Raw genomic sequence first — 19,673 nt, 5'->3', positions numbered from 1 at the left:
TCCATCGTCTGTGTCCATCCCAGCTCCCCCGCGGGCCCTACGATTTATGGCCATTTTCCCATCTTGTGATCAACCGATTCCTCGAATTGGTGGTCAACATTCAAGGAGAGGCGAGTGTGTTGAAAAATTAATTACATTTGAGCTTATTTTAAAAATACCATGAACATCTCGTCTATGCTATCTAATGATTCAGATGGCAATCCCAATCCTGGAGTGGATGGTTATGATGGGTTGTTGATGTCATCGTCAACCGTCCATCCCACACTGGCATCGACGTCTACAACATCTGACAACCACATCCTGCGGGACACGTCGAACGGAAACTGGCACCAGGTAGTTTCAGGTGCCACGGAAGGCACAAATGGCTTTGTACCCGGGGAAAACCAACAATCATCTTCATCCTACGGCATTTCTGATGATACTACATCCCACATACTTGGACAATTATTACCTCCATCTTTTTATTCAGAGCCAAAGCTGGAGTTGGGACCGGTGGATCCCGTTCATCTCGCTAAGCTTGAGTCCAAGTTACTGAAAATGGTCGAGATTGATCGCCAATTGGGCCAGTTGAACAACCTTAGTATGGTTGATGCCGAGTTGAAAAATCGCTGGAGCCGGTTGGCCAACGACGAACACAACATTCTAGTGTTGAATAAAACGTATCTTGATAACAAACAGGAATTGTACGAAGCTTATGGCGAGCCTCGTGTCAAGCTTGGGGCCACCAGAAGTTCTACGAAGGTGACGAAAAAACCTGTGCCAAAGAGGCCACTCAAAAGAGCTCCTGCCGGAGATGCTGCCAATAATGAAATTGGTGGTGTAAGTGCTGATGAACCCAAAAAACGAAAACGGAGAGTGGTTTCCAAATCTGCTTATGGTGACGATGGTCTGATTGAAGAAATTAAAAGGGCTTCCAATGATGATGATGACAAGTTGAAAGGCTCTACCAAAGAAGAGAAATTTGTGGCCAAGCAGTACGAAAATGTATTTATTTCCATATGGAAAGACTTGTCAAGAAAAGATGGTCCGAAGGTCAGTCGGTTGATGCAACAAGCCACACAAGCTCGGTTAATCAACTTAAGGAAAACCAGTATATTGGCTGCAAGAGAAGCTAAAAGGTGGCAGTTGAAGAACAACAAGAATCAGAAGGATTTGAGTTCGAAGGCCAGAAGAGCCATGAGAGAAATGTTCAATTTCTGGAAGAGGAATGAAAGAGTTGAGCGGGAATTACGCCGTAAGCATGAAAAGGAATTGATGGATAAGGCTAAGAAAGAAGAAGAAGATAGAGAAGCAAAGAGACAATCGAGAAAGTTGAATTTCTTAATCACTCAAACTGAGTTGTACTCTCATTTCATTGGTAAGAAAATCAAGACCAGTGAGTATGAAGGTAACGACACCGATCCCAACTTGCCTCAAGCTCCTTCTGAAAACAACTATGATAAATATTCAGGAGTTAGCAGCGAAGCAACCGATTTCAACAAAATTGATTTCGACAATGAAGATGAAGAGACTTTACATAAGGCTGCTGCTGCCAATGCCCAGTTGGCATTGGAAACCGCACAGAATAAGGCTAATGAATTTGATGGTGAACCGTTGAAGAATCCAGACACAAATGGCGAAGAAATGAATTTCCAAAACCCAACATTAATGGGAGACATCAACATTTCCCAGCCTTCACTTTTGAAGTGTACATTGAAAGAATACCAACTCAAGGGTCTAAATTGGTTGGCCAATTTGTATGAACAAGGTATTAATGGGATTTTGGCCGACGAAATGGGTTTGGGTAAAACCGTCCAATCGATTTCTGTCTTGTCATACTTGGCAGAGACTCACGGGGTGTGGGGGCCCTTCTTGGTTGTGACTCCAGCTTCTACGTTGCACAATTGGCAGCAAGAAATTACAAAGTTTGTGCCTGAATTCAAAGTGTTGCCTTATTGGGGAAATTCCAAAGACAGAAAAGTCTTGAGGAAATTTTGGGACAGAAAGAACGTGAGGTACACCAAAGATTCACCATTCCATGTTCTAGTAACAAGTTATCAGTTGGTAGTTGCTGATGCTGCTTATTTCCAAAAGATGAAATGGCAATACATGATTTTGGATGAAGCGCAAGCCATCAAGTCCTCGCAGAGTTCCAGATGGAAATCTTTGTTGGGTTTCAACTGTAGAAACAGATTGTTGTTGACGGGGACACCCATCCAGAACTCTATGCAAGAATTGTGGGCTTTATTGCATTTCATCATGCCTTCATTGTTTGACTCTCATGACGAGTTCAGTGACTGGTTTTCCAAGGATATTGAAAGTCATGCCCAGTCCAACACCCAGTTGAACGAGCAACAATTGAAGAGATTGCATGTAATCTTGAAACCCTTCATGTTAAGACGTATCAAGAAGAATGTCCAAAGTGAATTGGGTGATAAGGTTGAAATCGATTTATTCTGTGATTTGACCAACCGTCAAAAGAAGTACTACCAGATGTTGAGATCTCAAATCTCCATTATGGACTTATTGGATACCGCTAACAACAACAAAAGTGATGATGATTCGGCACAAACATTAATCAACTTGGTTATGCAGTTCAGAAAAGTGTGTAACCATCCAGATTTATTTGAAAGAGCTGACGTGAAGTCCAGTTTTGCATTTTCTACCTTCAGTGACACACAATCCTTCATGAGAGAATCTAATGATCTTGAGCTTCTGTACACCACCAAAAACTTGATCAACTTTGATTTGCCCAGGTTGGTCTATGATGAACTTTTATCACCTGGTTATAATAGTGACTTTGGAATCAAGCGGAAAATAAGCGGCATGTTTAATATTTACGATCCGGCTAATCAAGCTGAAGAAGATCATAGCTGGCTCAGGTTTGTTGATACTACAAAGTCAGAAACTAACAAGTTGATGCACCAACACATCTTGACCAGAGCTATTGCTCACAAACAGTACACCGATATCAACTATTCGAAAATCAATAGACTCAACTACCTCTATGATGGAGAATATGTTCCGGAGAACAAGAAGTTGTTGATCTCGGACTATGAAAACAATTACTCATTGGTCAGCAACTCAGAGCATATGAAGGAATTGTATTCAGTGTTAACCAAGGTTTATGAAGACATGAAAGTCAGTTCCTTGAAACCAGCTGCTGAACCAATAGCCACAGCTCCTCCTATTACTTTCAACTGTAATAGTAACAGCTTCAACTTTCATGTAAATGATACCCTTTTCGATTCTAGTATTCGTTCTGGCTTGTACCCGTTGTCATTGAACACTGAGTATGACTTGATGCAAAAGAAAGTGCCAGTTACCCAATATCCAAAATCCAATATGTTGCCAGCTCCGTTGAACAAGTTGATTGATTATTCTAATATCAGAATGCCTTCAATGACCCGGTTTATAACTGAATCAGGTAAATTGGCAAGATTGGACCAATTATTGGTAGAATTGAAGCAGAATGATCATAGAGTGTTAATTTACTTCCAGATGACGAAAATGATGGATCTTATGGAAGAATACTTGACCTATAGACAACACACTTACATTAGATTGGATGGTTCTTCTAAGTTGGATGATAGAAGAGACCTTGTACACGATTGGCAAAATAAACCTGAAATCTTTGTTTTCCTTCTTAGTACTAGAGCAGGTGGTTTGGGAATCAACTTGACCGCAGCTGATACGGTTATCTTCTATGATTCGGATTGGAATCCTACTATTGACTCTCAGGCAATGGATAGAGCACACAGATTGGGACAAACAAAACAAGTTACTGTGTATCGGTTATTGGCAAGGGGTACTATTGAAGAGAGAATGAGAGATAGAGCCAAGCAAAAAGAACAAGTGCAACAAGTGGTTATGGAAGGCAAGAGCACCACTCATAAGGATGAAACTAAAGATAAGAAGAAAGATGTTGCCTATTTGTTGTTGGGAGGTGATTCTGATGACAAGAGTGCTACTCCCGAGCCCCAAAATTCCAATGCTTCTACAGAATAAGTATTAGCGGGTTTTGCAATTCCTATGAATTAACATATATGATTGTATAGGCAAAGAATACAAGTTATCATTCATTAAAATTATCTATTTAAGGTTGTCTCTAAGGTATCCAAGAATGAACGACTGATAGTGGTTTCATTCATATTGATATCCTCGTTTACTCTATCCTCATGGGAAGTGTTGCTTCTGGCGTCAACATCTATCGAACCTTGGTATTCTTGGTTCCGGACCTGATTTTCCAAGTTGTAGATTTTGTTCAAGCTTTCTTCCAACTTCAACTTCAAGTCATCTTTACTCAAGGAATTATCATCTTCGTCAAAAGAGGTTCCTTGTGTTGAAGTGAGGATTTCAGATAAACCACTGACATTTGAGTTCAATGAGTTTATCGAAAAACGACCAGCCTTTCTTCTTGATAAAGAGTCGAGTGTAATTTGGTTGAAGTCACTGTTGTCATCAAGCATCTTCAATGACTTTCTGAGTTTGTCATGGGAATTTTTGTTCTCGTCTTCGAATACAGTCAACAATCCTAACTTCAAGCCCGATGACAACTTTTTAGAACTGTCATCATCGGGATTCGGAGACCTAAGTGGAAGTTGCGGTGATTTGTTCGAAGATCCTGAGAAAGCCTTCTTGTGCCTGGTGTGAAAAGACTTCAAATTAAATTCACCACTATTCCTTGAGTTCCGATTGGAGTTAGACGAATTGGATATAAGCTCATCATTTTCAAAAGTATTTGCCAGGTGCTTGAATTCCTGAAGATTCAATCGATAAAGTTCGTTAATGGCATTCAAATCATCGCTGAATTGGCTCAAAATGGTAATTTTCTCGCTGAGTTCGTTGTTGTTCTCGATTGTTGACTGGTTATACTTTTGAAAAAACCTCATGTTTATCGTCAAGTTCGAAAGCTTCAATATCAATTGATTGAGATTCGCATTGCTTGATTGGTTTTGATGTCTTGAAGTCAACTTCAATATGTCTTCATTTTCGTTCAAGTTCAAACTTAGGTTCAAGTTATTGATTTTTTCGAATTTTTCGAATAATAACTGAAAGTTCTCTAGGATCTTGTTGTGATCAGTGAAGAACTCTTCTAATATAAGCAATTTTTCAAAATTGGACACATTGGTCAACTCATTCATTTCAAACTCCAAATCATTCAAGCCGAACTTGTCTATGATTTTGGAAATGAAGAAATTCTTTTCTGGTCTCTCATCTATCGTTAGCAACTGACATATCAAGAACTTTCGGTATTCGTTGAACTTGTTGATCTTGGCAACAATCTTATTGATGTCATTATTTGGGTCATTAGGATCTTCTTCATCTTCATCAAAATCAAGATTGATGTTATTGATTGTGCAGTATCTTTCAAACATAGGGCCATTTAAGTTTGGTAATAACTTGATGATGGAGAACTTCACATTGAATATGAGAAAGTCGAGGGTACCATTCAACTGAGAGAAAAACTCTGCTAATTGAGCTCCATGGAAGAGTTTCAAATTCTTCAAGTTCACCAAATTAAGGATTATTTTCTTGTTAATCTTAAAGTTATTTATCAAAAACTCATTTAATTTGTTGAGTATTTTGTTCATTTGAATGATGGTGTAAACTCTCTTAAACTTGATGAATTTCGTAGCTATGATCAAAAGCACCTTGAACATATTCATCTGAGTGTTCAAGTCCAATTTCTGGTCGAATTTTTGTTTCAATAAGTATATCACCAAATATACAACTGATAATACGTGATTCTTGTAGTAATAATTATTAGGAAACTGAAGGTTGTAGTCCTTGGTTATGACCAACTGAGAACCATCACTATTAAGTATCCGATAGAACACTGAATTCCTCATGACAAACTTATGTGAATTCTCTGATAGACTGTTCAACGCCTGTTCATTTTTTGACAATATCATAGAGTCATCAAGAAGGTTTGATACAATTAGATTGTACTTGAATTTATCCCAAAACTCCCCATTCAACCGCAAATGAAGATACTTTTTGATATATTTGGATAAATTCTGTGTAGTAGGCGGTAGAGAAATGTCAGTCTGGTTATAGTAATAGTTGAAATCATGGCTTTGTGGATAAGACACCAAATCATCGAGGGGTTTTTGAAAATGGAGAAAAGGAGTGTTTGTGCTGGGATTGCTCAAGGTTTCTTCGATCCCCCAATCACTCATGGCATTGGATGGTATTAGGGCATCAAAGCTCCCGAACCTGTCCGTTGGTGGAGGTTTGGGGATATGTTGATCCCCGTGGAAATACGATGCCAAGTGAGAAATCCGATCAAAGTTCATGGTGTAACCGGATTCAGTTGTTCAATTGGCAGTAGGTATGTTGCAGGACAACCTGCGGTGGAATCAGGATCCGAATACAAACCGTATAAGACGTGAAAGTCGTTGTGAAAAGCTTTCACCTTTTCTGTTGTAAAGTGACAGTGAGATTTGTTTTTTGTTATGGAGCGAGCATCAAATCACATGGTGGTTTCGCAGCCATTCTACGTAAGCGAGGTAACCTAAACCAATACAATTAATTATGCATACGTCGAAAGCTCTATAAGATACAATAATGTACAGAAAGAAAGAATTATTCCACATCTTGTGAAATTACTGGTACTAAAAGTAAACGAATTGACCTTCATTACCATAGAAAATCTGTTAGCTAAAACCCAGGGCCAGCTCCCATACTGCTGAACCAGTCAGACTCTAAAAACGAGTCTGCCATAAGACTGTTCTTCATATCATCACTGGATTGGCCCATCATCATACGCTGCTGAGGTACTTGACCTCCACCTTGTTGCACCATCTGGTGCATCTGCTGGTTTCCCATCGGAGGTCCTTGACCTTGAGACATCATTGGTCCTTGGCCTGGAGTTTGCACTGGTGGTTGACCAGGCGGGGGTCGCCTTTGTATCTGCTGTGCTGGTATTTGGTTCATTTGTCCTGGCATAGGTTGAGACATTGGCATTCCTTGTTGAACACGAGCAGGAACTCCTTGCTGTGGACGTTGTTGTGGATGTTGTTGAGGATGTTGTTGAAGGTGTTGTTGAGGGTGTTGTTGTGGATGTTGTTGTGGATGTTGTTGTGGATGTTGTTGTGGATGTTGTTGTGGATGTTGTTGAGGGTGTTGTTGTGGATGTTGTTGAGCATGTTGTTGAGCATGTTGTTGAGCATGTTGTTGAGGATGTTGTTGTGGATGTTGTTGTGGGTGTTGCTGCTGTTGTTGTTGTTGTAATTGGTGTTGCTGCTGCTGTTGATGCTGTTGTTGCAGTAGTTGTTGCTGTCTCATAAGCATCTGCTGCCGTTGTATCATCGTTTCCTGTTGGGCCTGTTGGGCCTGCTGGGGGTTCATGGGTTGTGAAGGACGTCGCTGAGGTTGCATTTGCTGTGCTTGCGCCTGGGCTTGTTGTTGGTTCTGCTTCATCATCATAAACTGCCTCTTCTGAAGATCATTGAGCCTTTGACGGTTTTGACCATTCACAAGTACTGGACTCTGGAGATAGAGTTGTGGGTTTGCCTGAGTCAGGAGCTGTTGTTGCTGGCTTTGGAGTCTCATTTGTTGCATTCGAAGCTGTTGCTGATACTGAATCATCCCAGCATTAGCCATTTGTCCCTGCTTGGGAACCCCAGCAGCAGCCGTGGTAGGAGCACTAGAGTCGCCGTTGTTATTAGTTAGGACTGCCGGCGTGTGAAGTAGCTGGTTTAATCCTGGGTGCAAACTCAGCTGAGAGCTCCAAAGCATATTCCACCACTCGAGTAAAAACGACTCTGACTCGGAAGATGGGCCACCGTTAGCTGCACTCATTTTACTGAACTCATTCTTGATCGAAATTAACTGTCCGTGGCCTGTGTTTGTTTCTGAAAGTAATTGTTTGGCGGACTCGTGCAAGTCGTTCTCAGTGAGATAAACATAGAGAAACGCCACAAGTACTTGATGGCTGTCAACGGGAGTTTTGTCGGCCCCGACATGGGGCTGTTGTTTCTTGGGAGCTGAGCTTTGTCGCCGTTGTTGCAGTTGTTGGTGAATGGCCATGGGTACCATTTGAGGTGGTTTGTCCATGTTTAAGCTGTCAATGGGCGGGTTATCGAAAAGATCATTTTGGAAGAAATTTTCATTCAAATCAAACTCCAAGCTATTGGGATCTAATTGTGATAATGGATTGAGATCCATTATTGGAGGATAGTTACAGAAACGTCAGTTATATACAGTTGCCCTTTATGTTGGCTGCCTCAGCTTGGTGTTGATCGATTAGAAAAAAAGGGTCAGGCTGCCGCGATGTGCGAACTACATAAAATGCGACCGACTCTCACTCGTCTATCTATCCTATTACTTACGAAATTTCCCAAACGGTAAATCTGGATGAGAACCCAGCCTGATTTCGAGGTCTTTCTCAGCTAGAAACTCGCAGGGATATTCCTGCTCATCGAAAATCGGCACCATTCCGCTGCCTTGCTTCTCGTAGTAGATGCCGTGGATCATAAGGCTATCAAGTTGAACGAAAAACAGCGGAAGAAACTCCACAATGGGCTTGAGTTGATGTACCACGTATGTGGTCACCAAATTATCTATGCTGAGTGCTTCCAAGCCATTTGGGTCTTCGTTTATGTCAGCTACGCCGTTGCTAATCCCACATTTGCACTTGCTCCCCAGATTAGAGGTGTGAAAATGGCTATGGAGCGTATGAGGAGCTCCTTTGTAGATAGGATAGTTGCGGTAGTTGAAGGCGTTTTGCTTGATAGGTACACATACTTCTCTGTCGGCCTGAAGCTTACCCAAAATGAAACCAATGAGAATGTAGTAGGTGGATTGAATATCCATTTCCTCTGATCGAGCTTCATCATCTTCCTCGTCGTCATCGTCATCATCATCATCTTCAATTAGCGGGTGGAAAAGATCCTTGAGCTTATTCAACAAAAGTTGACAACCCCAACATTTGCAGGTGTGCAAGAGGGACTTGTAAAAGTCGGGTTTGTAGTATATGAAGGACGTAAGAAAGTCTGGAAGATGGAGGGTCTTGAGGTTTAACCGGGTTCTAGTCAGACCGGTGGTGAAAAACCTAAGGAAGAACGCTTCCATAAGCCTCTCATTGAGTCGATTGAGAATGAAAGACGTCATCCCCATAGAGTTATCGAACATCTTAAATCCTGGAGTTGAAAGATCAATTGTAAGACGAGAAAGACTCGAAAGTGACGTGACAAACGTACTCAAAGGAGTAAGATTATTTTCAAGAATCTGATGTGGGCGGAGCCACTCGAGGTTGGGGAAAAGTTCCACTTCAAAGTTGGTCAAATTGGGAAGACCATCGTGCTCCTCTGAGTATTTGGTGAAGTCCATAAAGAACTGAGAAAAGCAGTTGCAACTATTATAACGGTGTTCATTACAATCGATCTTTAGATGTAGGGTTGTCAACGAGGCGACATTTATCTTGCTGTCGAGGATATCAAACCGAAGTCGCTTGTCTATGCCGTCGAAAAAGTTCATTAACTCAGGGCGCAGGAGGATATTTGAGTTAAAGCTTACGGGATCGGAATTATTTCCTTCTTCATCTCCCATGATCGATTCTTTGTGGCAGTGGAAAAGTGTGAGGCCTTTAAGGTTGAGTTTGAGTTCTGGGTCCAAGAGCTTGATTTTAGATAGCACTTCGAGCCCCAACTGGTTATTGGTGCTGCAAGCAAGGGTGAAAAGAGAATAAAAAAGGTTGTAGGGAGCACTTGACAAGTCTATCTCGTCTATGTCTGCCAATTCCGATTCATCAAGCATCAAAAAAAGGTTCGTTAGGTTTTGGGGCACACAAGGAATGTAAAGTTCGTTTAGTTTGGTGACAAAAAGCTTAAACACCTTATTCCGAACGTTATTATTTCGGAGAAACTCTGTTAACTTGTCGATACAATGAAAGAATTCGATGAAGGTAATGTGCAAGAAATGGATATCAGATGAGTTGGCTCCAAAGAAGTCCATGATTTGATTTTGTACAAACCCCACAGGAATATTATCCACTTTCAAGGAGTTGCATTTGTCAAACACAAAGAAATTCACCTTGGACACCAACGTCTTGTTTCTCTTGAGGGTATCGAGTAGCAACATCAAGTTTTGGGGTTTGAAAATGAGGGCCGAATCCATATACTTGATACCATTTTCTTGAATGAATAAGTTGCTCTTATTTTTATACCGGACCGGAAACTCTCCATTTAAAACCACCGTTATTCTTTTGTAAAGCCTACCTATTGCTGGGCCATAGAACTGGCTACATACCAACAGCAAGTTGAGTAGATCAAATTGGTTCACGTATTGGAAGATCTCTTCGATAAGATGAGTGGGCAACCGATCAAACATACTGAAAGACGTTGAAACTTGGTTGTTAACACGGAGTTTGTTATTGGGATCAAAACAGTCCAATAAGTTGTGTTTCAACGCCGGAAGAAACTCATCTATTTCCATATTATCATCTTTACGGCCATTTGTGGAGGTATGAGAATTATGAAGGACATTTTCGGTGGACGCATGGCTATTTGTCGCTGTTCTTTTCAACAATGGATGGGTATACGTGATACAACCAGGCTTGGTAAGTATATGGTCCTGGTCAGGGTCCATCTTAGAGATATGGTGTTTAAAAGGAAGAAATAGGGGCAACTGCAAATAGTTCGCAATCAAACCTTTGGTGTGAGCTTGCCGCCGCACACTCCCGACTAGCGAATTGCGACCAAGAGCGTAAATATACTACGTGTAGAATAGGTTTTCGCAGAAAGGAGTAATGAAGAGGTAGCAACTGTACCATGAGTACTCTTCCAGTGGGATTTCTGATTCTCTGTGTGTAATTAGGGTCAATTGAGTGGTATTAGGACCTCACCTTAAAGTACTCTGAGGCAACAACCTGATTCCCATTTTTTCACCAAAAAATTACCGTACAACCCAGAAGGTTTCTATTTGTAGATCACCTATGAACGAACAGCTTCCGTAGCCTTATAACCCAATTTCATAACTGTGACCCACTTTTCTGACTCATTCGCATTCTGATTCCGAACCCATAAGGCATCAAAATGCTCTAGATTCATTTTTTCTTTCACATCCCTAATACTTTCATCAAATGACTCAACCATCTGAAGTTTCTGTGTTTAACCAGCAAAGTCCAGCTCACAATGAGTTCCGTAGTGATACCTTCACCACCCCCACGGTGTCAATGGCCAATGCCATTTTGCATACTTCTTTAGGTGATGCCGTCTACAACGAGGACGATTCAACCATCAAATTAGAGAACAAAGTTGCTAAAATTGCCGGCAAAGAAGCTGGTTTGTATTGTGTTAGTGGAACATTATCCAATCAGATTGCCATTCGTACAAACCTACTCCAACCACCATACAGCGTGATCTGTGATGCCAGAAGCCATATTTATGTCCATGAGGCTGGTGGAATAGCCACTTTGAGTCAGTTGATGGCAACTACAATTGAGCCCAAAAACGGTCGTTATTTGACTTTGGAGGTCGATATTTTGCCTAAGTTTGTCCCTGATGATGGTGAAATCCACGGTGCTCCCACCAAGTTGATTTCTTTGGAAAACACTTTACACGGGATGATTTTCCCACTTGATGAAATCAAGAAAATCAGTGCCTTTTGCAAGGCGAACGACGTTAGATTGCACTTAGATGGAGCTCGTTTATGGAACGCTTCTGTCGAAACTGGTATTCCTATTGACGAGTACTGTAAATATTTTGATTCAGTTTCGTTGTGCTTATCCAAGACTCTTGGAGCTCCAATTGGCTCAATTTTGGTTTCAGACCGCAAGTTCATCAATAAGGCTAATCACTTCAAAAAGCAGAACGGAGGGGGGATTCGTCAAAGTGGACTTTTGGCTGAAATGGCTATCGTTGCAATTGATGAGAATTGGGGGAAGTTGAAGAAAACCCATGAGAGAGCTCAGGAATTAGGAAAGTTATGTGACGATCATGGTATTGCTTTGTCTCACCCCGTGGACAGCAACTTTGTGTTTCTCGACTTGGTGAAGAATAAGATGGATGTCAACTATTTGGCTGAGCAGCTGAAAAAACACGGAATTAAGTTGCTGGGCAACCGTATTGCATTCCACTACCAGGTTTCTGAAGAGAGCTTTGAAGCCGTGAAAAAGGTGGTTTTGGAGAGTTTTAACTATTCCAAGACTCACCCATGTGAAACTCTGAAGAGCGTTCACTTTTATCTGGTCAACGATAAGGTGGAAGAAAAGTGAAATTTATATTTACTTATGAAAGCACAATATATCCGTATGCCATAGTGAACTTTTGTGAACCATACTTCATTTTGTCTTGTTTTTTAACAGTCTTTAATATGGTCCTTCCATTTAAGGAGTTAGTTGCAAAAATAACGAATTTTAGATTTTCACCTCTTATTTAAAATCGATAAGAAAGAGATAGTTCTATCCAACTTCAAAGTTGATCTGGATGAACATATCAACAAATCAACAACTTGAAATAGTGATCCCACCACGAATTTAAAGTTAAGTGCACAAAGAGCAATTAGGACACAGAACCCTTCAGCTTAACAAGTTGAACATCAAAAAAATGATTCCGCCCAGGATCGAACTGGGGACCTTATGCGTGTTAAGCAGACGTCATAACCGGCTAGACCACGGAACCACGTTATACTTTTTTGGCCCTTGCAAATCTAAGGCTGTCCACTCAGTGTGGAACTCTTGAATTCCTCCGAAGGTACTCCAGTTAATCCCATTTTAAATGAACACCACTCTTGATAATTTATCTTGGTTGGTGTACACACGCAGGGAATCTGTGCTCAATATTTTTCCAAACTAGGGTCGGCTAATCTTGGGCGTGCACTTCCAACTTACTCTTCTACGGATTTTCACGGTGCACGTACCTTTTATCTCATTGCGTTTTACAATGAATCGCGAAACTTGGCCACAATAGAGTTGCTAAGTATGGGTGTGTTCAAGCTCTTTTCAAGCGGTAAGCTTGACATTGAAGGATTTGAGAAGGAGTTGAGTGACATCAACGTCGCCATCAACAAGAACCACCAGGAGATGCTCAAGTTGAATGATTTGAAAAAACGCATCGTCTACAGCATTGCCTACTACTTCTCGATCTTTTATGTGTTGGTGATGAGTGTTTTAATAGTCAAAATGCCAGCCAATTCGGGGCATGTCAACTATCTCAAGTGGTTTCTAACCAATCAACTGAGATCCCAGCTCTTGGTGATTGGCGGTATACCCGGTGTGGGATTTTTACTTGCATACATATTGAGGAAGCTTATCACGTTAATGATCAGTTCCAGAAGCAATAAGGCCCGGAAGTTGAAAAGAAAGCAGAAGGCCAAGATTGACGAATTAAAGAAGTTGACCAATTACAACACCACCAACCAGTTGTTGACAAAGTACGACTCACCCAAGAAGAATAGTACCCCTGAAGTAAAGAGTGCTGTTCCAGCTAACACTGCTGCTAAAGCTGCTACCGGTAAACTTCCACCTACGAAACATCAGGAACTGGGAAACACGAATCCCACATTTCAGCAGGCGCCACCCGGACCCAGTAAGCGGACTATTCAAGACCGGATTCTTGATATTCTCGTTGGATCTGAGGACGAATCTATCGAGAATCGTTATGCGTTAATCTGCAAAAAATGCTTCAACCACTGCGGGTTGGCTCCTCCCAGCACCAAGGACCCGGCCACCGTCACATTCGTATGTCCCTATTGCAAGTTTTTGAATGGAGATGGTACGGAGAACCCGGTTTCTACAAATCCAGGACCAGAATCAAAACCATTGGCAACGCCAGTATCGCCACAAGCATCTATCCCTCAAACAGAGCCAAAGGAATCCATATCCCCCGTTAAGGAGGATCAACAAGCTGACATTTCTCCCGTGAAGAAGGATCAAGAACCTGAAATTTCCCCCGTCAATGAAGGCCCCGAGGCAGAATCGTCCCAGCCCCACACCTAAGTTGGTGTCGCGATAACACGCCTAGGGGCATAACATTAATGATAACGTGTATATTACTATCTAAGCGAATTCCATAATAGCGTTCACCATGTCACCGTCGTGCTTTCTCAAAGCCTTGACAGCCTTAGCTCTAGAAACCTTGGTTTGTTCAATGATGATTTCAATATCTTTAGGATCCAAACCAGTGTCATCGACTTCTTCGTCATCATCTTCTTCTTCAACGGTAGCTCCTCCTAAGCTGGCCTTTTCCAAGTCAGCAGTAATGGATTCTGGAGACTTGTCTTCGTGAGAGTGATCATGGCCTTCGTGAGAGTGGTCGTGACCTTCGTGGTCATCTTCACCAGCAGCGGCTTGGTCGGCGAACCTTTGGTTGATGTCATCAACCTTGGCTTCACCAAAGACAATATAAGTTCCAGAAACAGACTTGTAGACTTCTGGGGTGTCAATGGCATAAATGAGGTTACCTCTTTGCTTGAAGGTGACTCTAGAAATACCTTTGATTTGCTTCAAGTTGAATTTCTTGATGGCATCTCTAGCCTTCTTTTCGTTCTTAGAGATGACTTGGATGTCGGCGCCTTGTGGGATTTCTTCGATAGACATAGTTGAATTTGGTGTATAGTTCTAAAATTTTTCACCATTGCGAAAGTTCGACGAAAGGCCGACCTGAGCGTGCGCAATCCGATCTCCATGCGCGGGCGTGCATCACCCCCAGTCCTGAGATGAGGTAATGTCCGGCCGTCAGCCGGCTGCTTGCCACGGACGTCTCGCACGCGGCGTTATTACCGGCCCAAAATCGCCTTTATGTTTGCTAAACCCGTCTATACACCTGTTAATGTCATTATTGGATATTGATAGTGGTTGCATGTATAGCCTATTTCTCCGGTATCAGCCACCTGTAGTTTAATGGCTCTCTCATTCTCTGGTGCTCATCTACGGCAGACTGATTGTTCCGTCCATGCCGCCCGAACTTTGAGATTACACCCGCACAGGGCAGAGAAAAACTGCAATAACATCCTTCTCACTGACCCTGAATCTCGCTTCACTCATCACATTAGTTGTTAGATAGCTTGTTTTATAGCTATTCCTATTCTATCTTTGTAAGAGGTCAGCCTGTTGAATTTTAGAAATAAACACCATGTCTTCGGACGAGATTCACCAGTCTTCCTCCGTCTACTCTTCAGATAGACCTGAGGTTAATGACGAGGAGAAACTACCGGCTGTGGGTGATGAAAAGATCGGTTCCGACAAACAGAGCGCCAGCTCAGATAGTGAAACGGTTGAAAAGCAAGGGCCTTCCAGTGTTCAACGGATAGTGACTACCAACCCTCCAAATTTCAAGCTGAAAGTACAACGATATTTCTACAGAAAAGGATTGAGTGCTATGCCTCAGTACATGAAGGAGATATACTTCAAGACCCCTAGATATGTGTTTGTCAACCAGGAACTTCCTAGTGAAATGAAAGATGCTTTTGGCAAACCTGTGTTAACCTACGCCAGAAATAAGATTAGAACTACCAAATACACCGTATTGAGTTTCTTACCCAAGAACTTGTTGTTCCAATTTCGAAATGCCGCCAACTCATATTTCTTGCTTTTGGTGATTTTGGGTATTTTCCAGATCTTTGGTGTGCCGAACCCCGGGTTGGCGGCTGTGCCATTAATTGTCATTGTGTGTATCACTGCCATAAGAGATGCCTTTGAGGATTATAGAAGAGGTTCCAGTGATTATGACTTGAACAACTCCCCCATACACTTGCTCCATGGAGTTCACAATACCAATGTATTGAAGGATGATATCAGTGGATGGAGAAAGTTCAAGAAAGCCAATACCAAGGTGGTTAGATCAATTATGAAGGTGCTCAAAAAGGGTGCCATCATGACATTCACCAATAAGAAAACCAAACAAGAGTTTATACGTAAGGAACAGCAGATCTATAACACCGACTTAAGAAGAGTATCAACAATCATTTCTGATACTTCCATTGCTGAGAATGGATACCGGGCTTCGTTCCAGAGTGCTGGTAGAAGGTCTCACCAGTTTTCGGTAAAGCCTAAAGAAATTGCTCATTCTCTTATTAATCCGACATTAATCCAGGAAAACTATGGTAAGGATGGTGATTTCAAGTTTAAAAACAGATGCTGGAAAGATGTGAGTGTGGGAGATTTTATCAGAGTAAGAGCTAATGAAGAAGTTCCTGCTGACATGGTTCTTGTATCCACTTCAGATATCGAAGGTAACTGTTTTATTGAGACCAAGAACTTGGATGGGGAAACAAACTTGAAGGTCAAAAAGTGCGTGGAAGCTGGTGGAGCCAACCATTTGAAGCATTCTAATGACTTGGCCAATACTAAGTTCTGGCTTGAATGTGATCCTCCAAATGCAAACTTGTACGGTTTCAAAGGTACCATTCATTACGAAGACTATGATAAGGAGGGTAACTTGATTCATCCCGATGAGAAAGAACCCGTTAACAATGACAATGTGATGTTGAGAGGTTCAACTCTTAGAAACACCAAATGGGTTATTGGGTTGGTGGTCTACACTGGTGAAGAATCTAAGATCATGCTTAACTCTGGTATAACCCCAACCAAAGCCTCTAGAATCTCTAGAGAGTTGAACTTATCGGTTTTCATCAATTTTGCTCTTGTGTTCATCATGTGTTTTGTCTCTGCCATTGTAAATGGTATTTTCTACAACAAAAGTGATACCTCAAGAGTGTTTTATGAGTTCCAAGCCTATGGATCCACGGCCGCCATTAATGGTGTCATCTGTTTCTTTGTGGTGTTGATCGTTTATCAGTCCTTAGTGCCTATTTCGTTGTACATTTCGGTAGAGATTGTAAAGACATGTCAAGCTTTCTTTATTTTTTCCGATATTAAAATGTACTATGACAAATTGGATTACCCATGTATTCCCAAATCTTGGAACATTTCAGACGATTTAGGACAAATTGAGTATGTTTTCAGTGATAAAACTGGAACCTTGACTCAAAATGTCATGGAATTTAAGAAATCAACCATCAATGGTGTGTCTTATGGGCTTGCATACTCTGAAGCTAAACAAGGTTTGGATAGACGAAATGGTGTTGATATTATCCAACAACTGGAAATGTGGAAGAATAAAATCGCAGCTGATAAGGCTGTAATGGTAGACGACCTTGAGAAGTTCTCTGAAAACGATCAGTTCAGAGAGGAAAGCTTAACCTTTATCTCCAGTCAGTACGTCAAGGACACGCTTGTTCCTGAAACTCTTGATAAAACTCAAAAGGCTGCTAACGAGACTTTCATGTTGGCATTGGCGTTATGTCACACTGTTATGACTGAAGTCAATGCATTTGACGAAAGTCTTCGTGATTACAAGGCTGAATCTCCGGATGAAGCTGCTTTGGTGGCTGTCGCTAGAGATGTTGGTATAACTTTCAAAGAAAGACAAAGAAATCTTTTGACAGTTGAAGTCTATGGCGAAGAACAAAAGTATGAATTGTTAGAAACTATTCAATTTACTTCAGCTAGAAAGAGAATGTCATGCTTTGTTAGAACACCTGAAGGGAAGATTTTATTGCTTTGTAAAGGTGCTGATAATGTCATTTTTCAACGATTGAGCAAATCTGGTAACTCATCCAATGTGATTTCAAAAACTGCTTTGCATTTAGAAGAATATGCCAAAGAAGGTTTGAGAACCTTGTGTATTGCCCAGAAAGAGGTGGATTCCTACTCTTTCAATCAATGGTTAAAACGTTACAAGGAAGCCAAGGCCTCAATTGAAGACGATCGCGATGATATCCTTGAAGAGTTGAGTGAAGAAATTGAAAATAACTTGGTATTATTAGGCGGAACCGCCATTGAAGATAGATTACAACAAGGTGTCCCTGATTCCATTTCATTGTTATCAGAGGCTGGTATCAAGTTGTGGGTGTTAACTGGTGATCGTATCGAGACTGCCATCAACATTGGTTTCAGTTGTAACTTATTGACCACCAGCATGAAGTTATTGGTTGTAAAGCCTGATGACGATGATTCTACCAATGCAGATCCAGTTGATGAATTAGTTTCCAAGTATTTACAACAAGATCTTGGAATTACTGATTTATCCAATGCGGGTGTTGATCAGTTGATCAAGACGGCCATTAATGACCACTCGACTCCTACGAATGATTTGGCTTTGATCATTGACGGGGCTGCATTGGCTCTTGTATTTGGAAATGAAATTGACGGGTTGACAGAAAAGCAGCTTTACTTGAAGAAGAAGTTCTTATACTTGGGTAAACAATGTAAATCTGTCATCTGTTGCAGAGTTTCCCCAGCACAGAAGGCACAGGTCGTTAAAATGGTAAAGAATGATTTACAAGTTATGACTTTGGCTATTGGTGATGGTGCTAATGATGTAGCCATGATTCAAACTGCCGATGTTGGAGTGGGTATTGCCGGAGAAGAGGGTCGACAGGCAGTTATGTCAGCTGACTATGCCATTGGCCAGTTCAGATTCTTGACCAGGTTATTGTTGGTTCACGGCAGGTGGTCTTACAAGAGATTGGCTGAGATGATTCCTTGTTTTTTCTATAAGAACGTGGTTTTTACCTTTACATGTTTCTGGTACGGTGTCTACAATAACTTCGATGGTTCCTACTACTATGAGTATACATTTTTGATGTTTTACAATTTGGCTTTTACTTCATTGCCAATTATATTTTTGGCTGTGTTCGACCAAGATGTTTCAGACACTGTTTCCTTACTTGTTCCTCCATTGTACAGATCAGGTATTTTGAGAAAAGATTGGACTCAAACCAAGTTCACGTGGTATATGTTTGACGGATTATACCAATCTGTGATTGCATTTTTCTTTGTGATTTTGACTTTCAGATTGTCCTTCCAAAACCCGCAAGGTTTGGCCGTTGATCACCGATTCTGGCAAGGTGTTATATGTTGTGCTATCTGTGTGACTTCCTGTGACATCTATGTGTTATTAAAGCAATATAGATGGGATTACATAAGTTTGATTATCTATTCGCTTTCTATCTTGGTGGTGTTCTTCTGGGTCGGTGTCTGGAGTGCAACTACCAATTCCCAAGAATTCTATGGAGCTGGTGCCCAAACTTTGGGTACGTTGTCATTGTGGTGTGTTTACTTTGTTAGTGTGCTCATCTGCTTGTTACCTAGATTTACCTATGACTTGTTGATGACCAACTTTAGACCTAAGGATATTGATATTATCAGAGAAAAGGTTAGACAAGGTGCATACGATGATTATCCACAAGGATATGATCCTACTAATATGGAAGATGTGGAAAGACACAGGTTGTTGAAGGAATTATACAAAATCGATCCCGATGCTTTGGCGAAGTTTGAACAAGAATTGCAAAGTGTGCACTCAAGTGCAAGCTCTGAACCAAAGAATGATCATAATCCGTTTGCTAAGACTTTCAAGTCCATCAGAAGAAAAACAACAATCAATAGATCCAGGGGCAATACTCTTGCTAAGGAAATGAACAGCAGTTTCCATAAGCCTATCGATCTTGATAAGCTCAGAAAGCAGATGATCAATAACGGAGAATTAGGTGGAGGCGGATTGACTAGAATCAGCACCACACACGAGCTTCCTGGTTTAACCCAGGCAGAAACGCTCATAAGCTACCATACAAGGACAAGTATCAACTTTGATCATTAGCTACCCCGGTATGTTTCGTTCTTGTTTATATATATATATATGTCTCATAGTAATATTAAGTCTAGTTTGACTGTTTAAACGGTAAAT

At 41.2% G+C, this 19,673-nt stretch overlaps 8 protein-coding genes and 1 non-coding gene across 9 annotated transcripts; 4 read left to right on the top strand and 5 right to left on the bottom strand. All coding sequences in view use genetic code 12, as the record gives it.

Annotated features, from left to right (window-relative positions):
• Nucleotides 1-159: 159 nt before the first annotated feature.
• INO80 (Putative DNA helicase ino80) lies at nucleotides 160-3,987 on the top strand (the record flags this gene model as incomplete). The annotated part of the gene is made up of 1 exon (XM_006687477.2): nucleotides 160-3,987. One exon carries the CDS (start codon nucleotides 160-162, stop codon nucleotides 3,985-3,987), a length of 3,828 nt encoding a protein of 1,275 aa, XP_006687540.1.
• Nucleotides 3,988-4,067: 80 nt separating this feature from the next.
• PSN45_000039 (uncharacterized protein) lies at nucleotides 4,068-6,278 on the bottom strand (the record flags this gene model as incomplete). The annotated part of the gene is made up of 1 exon (XM_006687476.1): nucleotides 4,068-6,278. The coding sequence occupies one exon, from the start codon at nucleotides 6,276-6,278 to the stop codon at nucleotides 4,068-4,070; it is 2,211 nt and encodes a 736-aa protein (XP_006687539.1).
• Nucleotides 6,279-6,642: 364 nt separating this feature from the next.
• On the bottom strand, nucleotides 6,643-8,151 carry MSS11 (multicopy suppressor of Sta; the record flags this gene model as incomplete). The annotated part of the gene is made up of 1 exon (XM_066157389.1): nucleotides 6,643-8,151. One exon carries the CDS (start codon nucleotides 8,149-8,151, stop codon nucleotides 6,643-6,645), a length of 1,509 nt encoding a protein of 502 aa, XP_066013486.1.
• Nucleotides 8,152-8,307: 156 nt separating this feature from the next.
• On the bottom strand, nucleotides 8,308-10,572 carry PSN45_000037 (uncharacterized protein; the record flags this gene model as incomplete). The annotated part of the gene is made up of 1 exon (XM_006687474.2): nucleotides 8,308-10,572. The coding sequence occupies one exon, from the start codon at nucleotides 10,570-10,572 to the stop codon at nucleotides 8,308-8,310; it is 2,265 nt and encodes a 754-aa protein (XP_006687537.2).
• Nucleotides 10,573-11,065: 493 nt separating this feature from the next.
• Nucleotides 11,066-12,199, top strand: GLY1_1 (Threonine aldolase; the record flags this gene model as incomplete). The annotated part of the gene is made up of 1 exon (XM_006688605.1): nucleotides 11,066-12,199. The coding sequence occupies one exon, from the start codon at nucleotides 11,066-11,068 to the stop codon at nucleotides 12,197-12,199; it is 1,134 nt and encodes a 377-aa protein (XP_006688668.1).
• A 332-nt stretch (nucleotides 12,200-12,531) lies between these two features.
• On the bottom strand, nucleotides 12,532-12,605 carry PSN45_000035. The gene has a single exon. It is a non-coding gene; the product is annotated as a tRNA-Val (tRNA).
• A 299-nt stretch (nucleotides 12,606-12,904) lies between these two features.
• Nucleotides 12,905-13,921, top strand: PSN45_000034 (uncharacterized protein; the record flags this gene model as incomplete). The annotated part of the gene is made up of 1 exon (XM_066157388.1): nucleotides 12,905-13,921. The coding sequence occupies one exon, from the start codon at nucleotides 12,905-12,907 to the stop codon at nucleotides 13,919-13,921; it is 1,017 nt and encodes a 338-aa protein (XP_066013485.1).
• Nucleotides 13,922-13,981: 60 nt separating this feature from the next.
• On the bottom strand, nucleotides 13,982-14,521 carry EGD2 (GAL4 enhancer protein; the record flags this gene model as incomplete). Its single annotated transcript, XM_066157387.1, has 1 exon — nucleotides 13,982-14,521. The coding sequence occupies one exon, from the start codon at nucleotides 14,519-14,521 to the stop codon at nucleotides 13,982-13,984; it is 540 nt and encodes a 179-aa protein (XP_066013484.1).
• A 535-nt stretch (nucleotides 14,522-15,056) lies between these two features.
• PSN45_000032 (phospholipid-translocating P-type ATPase) lies at nucleotides 15,057-19,586 on the top strand (the record flags this gene model as incomplete). The annotated part of the gene is made up of 1 exon (XM_006687472.2): nucleotides 15,057-19,586. The coding sequence occupies one exon, from the start codon at nucleotides 15,057-15,059 to the stop codon at nucleotides 19,584-19,586; it is 4,530 nt and encodes a 1,509-aa protein (XP_006687535.2).
• Between the last annotated feature and the right edge of the window lie 87 nt (nucleotides 19,587-19,673).

Source organism: Yamadazyma tenuis, chromosome 1, assembly GCF_029203305.1.
Source record: "Yamadazyma tenuis chromosome 1, complete sequence".
Lineage (NCBI taxonomy): Eukaryota > Fungi > Ascomycota > Pichiomycetes > Serinales > Debaryomycetaceae > Yamadazyma > Yamadazyma tenuis.
This window is presented reverse-complemented; position numbering and strand designations above follow the sequence as displayed.